Here is a 5,276-nt window from a genome sequence, read left to right as displayed (position 1 = left end):
CTACCTCCTACCTTCGTCGTCGTAGTCGTATAGTATATATATATATATATATATATATATATATAATATATATATATATATATATATATATATATATATATAACTACACACACACACACATATATATATATATATATATATATATATAGATATATATATATATATATATATGTATATTTGATAGTATCGCGGCGTTCCCATTTGGTCTGGTGTCTTTCTCTGTATTGCTATCTTGCTTATTATATCCAGCGTGGCCGATATACGCAGTTTTGAGACTTCGACTGTGACGGAGCAACCTGATGTTACAAAACGAGGGCTTACTGATATCCAACCAACCAGTCTATTGAATATTGTTTATAGACTCGTCTCCACACTCCCGTACGTGGATCGAATTACTTACGATACTGAATTATTTATTCAAGTCTCATTCTTTTTGGCCGCGGCTTCATGGTATAGTTTGGCAATACAATAACTTTTATGAACCGCGGTTACCTAGACCATGAGTTGTATCGTTGCTCGTTGCCTTTTGTTTACATATCATTCGAAACGGACCCGTGTATGTGAGGAGATTTCGGTTCAACTTTGTTGCCGAAAAATTTGTGTTATCTAATTAAATAGTTCTCAAATGTGTATCTTCATACGCTATATTCGCTCGAGTCTGTACGGTCACGATTTCGGAGCTTAGACTCTCAGCGAAAGTTCATACACATCAGCCAAAGCGTCCACCAAATATGTACTGTCTTCATCTTCGCGTGATGGCAACGGTAATTTGTGGTGCTACAATAGCGACCCAAAACCATTCTTGTTGCTAGAATACACGATCGTATCTGAGAAACAGCACACGAGCTGTGCTGTCATTGTAAATGCCGCCTTTGCTGTATTTGTCATTGAACTGTAAGTATTGCATAAGCTTCATATCGCGTTATGTACTTGTGTTGTTCTTTTTACTACTGTAGGCTGGCACGACGTATCACACAGTAAACGTTTACGTGGGCTATTCATACGAGTAATTCTATATAGTCAGGTGCATTAGCTCATTCGTGGCAGTTCATTGTAATATTATGACTTCAAGTTGGTAGTCGGTATCAGCTTTTTTTTCTTCACAATAGTCTGACTTTCGTATTAATTAGTCTAATGTCTGATCACTATACCTCATTCAGCTATACGGCGGTCGCAATGTTGACTTTGTGACCGTGAATGGCGGAACTGGAGCCATGCTATCCCATCTGTACGAGGGCAAGATCGACGTTGCAATTGCGCTGACGGAATGTCTAGTGGCTGAGATCGAGAAAGGGGGAGACCTTCAATTGCTCGGCAATTATGTTACGTCGCCTCTTGTGTGGGGTATATCTACTGGCGCTGATGTAAAGTTATCTGTAGATGACCTGGAAGGTAAAGTATTTGGAATCAGTAGATACGGGTCAGGTAGTCACGTGATGGCTTATGTGCTAGCAGCACAGCGTGGTTGGGCTGCCAAACCCACTTTCAAGGTGTGCAATGATTTTGCTACCCTCAGGGAGGAAGTACAAAGTGGTGGCATAGATGCATTTTTATGGGAGACCTTCACGACCAAACCGTACGAAGATCGCGGCGAAGTGTCCATTATCGGTGGCATCCCCACCCCCTGGCCATGCTTTTCTATGGTGGCCAAGCGTGAGTACATCAATAGCAACGTCGACGACCTGAAAACCATCATCAATGGATTGCGCCAGGCTTGCACGTCTTTCAAGACTAATGAAGAAAAATCAATAGCGCGTGTGTGCAAAAAGCATTTGTTAACATTAGAGGACGCAAAGATATGGTTTGACGGGGTCGTGTACACAAAGTCGAACGCAATGTCACGCGCAAACTTGGAAAATACGAGGGCAATCTTGGTGGAGGCATCTGTGCTACCTCCTTCATGCGTAGATCCAGAAAACAAGAGGGATGTGGAGTCATATATATCCACTCTGGTGAGCGAGTTGGTCGAATGATTAGAACTCATATTCAATATATTTACAGACAAAGAGATGCTAACAAGCAAGAAACGTGTAGTCGAGTCCTTGGCCTTATAAATCGTATTGATCTTCCACTTTGCATTTGCTTACGAGAGTAGGTGCAGTACGTACCAAGTTCTCTATTCATTGACTTAATGAATGTCAAAGTGCGAAGTGCATCGAATCGAATTAGACTTTCACTTGTGAGCAAGTTTGACGTTTACCTACAAATTGATTTCTCAGATAGCCCGAAGGCGACGAAAACATCAAGGGCGATAATGATAATTACTAGGAGAGCATCGATAGTGACCCATTTGTTCATATCTGATTTATTATAGCTACTATTGGAAACTAAATATGTGCAAGGCACACGCCACACGGTCAATATGTAGCGGCTGATGGAGAATGACTTCGTCGTCGGTGCAATGATATTTGGGGTCTCTTCCATCGCAGGTAGAGTTTCATAGACCTCTGGGTATCGAGGCAGCAGAATACAACTCAGGTGCCTATACTTCATTAGTCAGCATTAATCACGTCTTATTTCTATACTGAGAAAGTGCCTGCCCAGATAGGACGCATTTAATCGAAGTCAGCTCTAAGCCTGTGTTGGAATTGAACATTGGGTCCACACAGGGGCAGATACCAGCGAGTAATTCTCTGGATAAATACTGAAGGTAAGGGTACACATGTTACATCGATAGCTCTTCGTATCATGTCAAAACGAAAGCAATCCCTGTTGTTCGATAAATGAACCCAGTATATGTTTCTGCCGGTTTGCGAACTGATGAGTATCCTTAAAACTTCTGTTGAACCGCTAGTAGATCAATGCACATCATACTTGTCAATGTATGAATCTCCGATATATGGGGATGACCAAAGCCTAAAGACATAGCCGGCGAGTAAATATATATGCCCTTTCTTTAATCGAATGGTATCAGGCCTGAGCTATGCGTGTGTCGTTCGGAGTGCTGAGACTGCGCGTGAACAGACGGTATATGTATCGCTGAACAACATCCTGCAGCATAATTCATCTTGCGATGCTCTTCCTCAATTTCCTTCAAGGCGTACAGAAGGATACACGACAGCATTAGGATCGAAATACAGGAGGAATCAGCTAAAAAATACGCACATTCGAAAGTACATTTATATTCAACAGTTTCCTTGCGAAGTAATTTACCTCGTTTGTGAGTTTCCTGGCCGTCGATTCGAAGGCAAGTAGCGATCCAAATAAAAAATGCTGCATTATTGGCAATTTACCTGTCAATGAAAAAAAATTATTAATTTCAAAATCAAGAATTTACTGACTTACAATGGAAGGCGATCTGTAATCAGAAGGTAGCACCTCAGAAGGCGGTTCCGCACCGAGAACTTAAAAAACTAATTTGTACGAAACTGGAAACCCGCGCATCAACATAAGACATGCCTCGAGAGCAACATAGAACGTACCAAGAACTTCAGCTTTATACATTTTTAAAAGGCCACTATTAATCTTATCCCAGGTTTTAACGGCACTGATATCATTGAGCATAGGCGAATGCCATGCCAAACTCTCGGTCTTTACCTGGATAGCAACGAGAAAAAAATGTAACTAACTTTAGGATGGCACTCGAATGAGTTTAAACAATTCCAGGAGCAAATCAATTTTTGCGTCAAATATTATGCCAAGCTTCCGGCCCACTAAGCAACACGGCCGAAAGAGCAGTGTGCATATGCACTATTTTTAAATCATCCTGTACCATAACGGTGGTGTATTCGCAAAAATGCTTTGCCATTTCAGGTCACAGTAAGAAGTTCTTGTGATCCGGTCGTATACAGTTCCTAATCAAATATGCCATACGCAGATGCATACAACTTCTGCACATAATCTAAACACGTAGGCAAACTGTCATGCACACAAAATATCAAGAAATAGATAAGCCCATAAAAAAGTCACGCTCGCTACACATTGAACTATATTATACCTTGTTTACATTCTCGATAGTTCTGAGATATAGGTAATCTTTGGAACATTCTTCGAGAATTTCAGCTTGGTGTATAGCTCTAGGCCTGATAAACTTCTGGCCTGCAATTAAACGAAATAAAGTGCAATCCATTCAAGTTATCAACGAATAGCAAAAAGCTACCATTGGCTACAAGTATCCACACCTTGAAGTGACAATAGTGAAGGTAGATTGGTCCAAAAGCTGCTATGCACAACAATAACTCACCCATTAATTGACTAGAGCCGAAATAAAAGGGAAGGAAGTGGTAATCGTCCAACCCCCAAACACCATGGCTGCCTGCCGGTTCCAGCCAATAAGTGGTTTGTAGCTCATACATAAGATCTATGTATCTATTTGATATTCAAGAAAAGGGAGGAAAACTGAAGCTTAGCTTGCCACTATTTTTGAATTCAATTTGGGAGAATCAATGTGCTATGTCTGCAGACAAGATTCTTACCAAAATAAATTGTGGAACGAACACACACCTAACGAAGACTCGAAGAACCACAGCCGTATATTCCTCAGCTTGTATTAATCCTAGTTTTTCTAGGCAGTATCTGAAGTAGAAAATTGTGAGATAAGCAAAGAGGAAATAGACAAAAACAAAAACCAGTTGGCGAAGGTCTTTCGGATAAACGCCTCCTCAGAGTAGCGACACAAAAAGCTTTAATACCAGTATGTAATTCATTATACATACAGAAAGCAGGCGAAAGACGCTTCATGACCAGTCCCATAATCGATTCTCTGAGCATCTCCAAAGCTTGCACATAGATAGGCTGCCCAAAGTGTGGAAGTCGTTGTTAAACAAGGGAACTGCCATAACAGAGTCACTGGAAAAAGGACGCGAATTAGACGAGAGCCCTCGAATAGACAATAGTTACAAGCACTCTTTCAGCTGTAGATGCAGATTGACCCACCTTTCAATTCCACTATGCTTCCGGCAGGTACCCAGCCAGATAATAATCCCTCAATCTCCTGGGTAATCAGCATAGTATGTAGTTTATGTGTGCAAGCACCTTGACAAATTCGCAAATAATCGCAAACCATTTTATAATTCTATTCAGAGTTCAATGATATACTCACTTCCTCTATCGTATACTTGCGATAAACAGATGAGTATGTTGATCCAAGACTCTTCCATATATTTCAGATATACTTCGCACGTAAATAAGTGCTACATGCGTTTTTTTATTTAAGGAGAAACAAAAATCACATAAGTACACATTAATATGTATCCACGCAAACAAACAGATCCATATACGTATATACACAACAACACTTACAAAAAGTGCACGAGACATAGATACAATTATATATA

General features: G+C 40.5%; 1 protein-coding gene across 1 annotated transcript in view; it reads left to right on the top strand.

Moving 5' to 3' along the window:
- SARC_04988 (hypothetical protein) overlaps positions 1 to 2,719 on the top strand; it is a 3,074-nt gene extending 355 nt beyond the window's left edge. The window contains exon 2 of the mRNA XM_014301174.1: positions 1,161 to 2,719. Coding sequence (XP_014156649.1) covers positions 1,161 to 1,973 — 813 coding nt within the window. The 3' untranslated portion in view covers positions 1,974 to 2,719. The remainder of the gene's footprint in view (positions 1 to 1,160) is intronic.
- Positions 2,720 to 5,276: the final 2,557 nt, after the last annotated feature.

Source organism: Sphaeroforma arctica (genome assembly GCF_001186125.1).
Source record: "Sphaeroforma arctica JP610 unplaced genomic scaffold supercont1.301, whole genome shotgun sequence".
NCBI lineage: Eukaryota > Ichthyosporea > Ichthyophonida > Sphaeroforma > Sphaeroforma arctica.
Note: the sequence above shows the minus strand (reverse complement) of the source record. Positions and strands in the feature narration are given on the sequence as shown.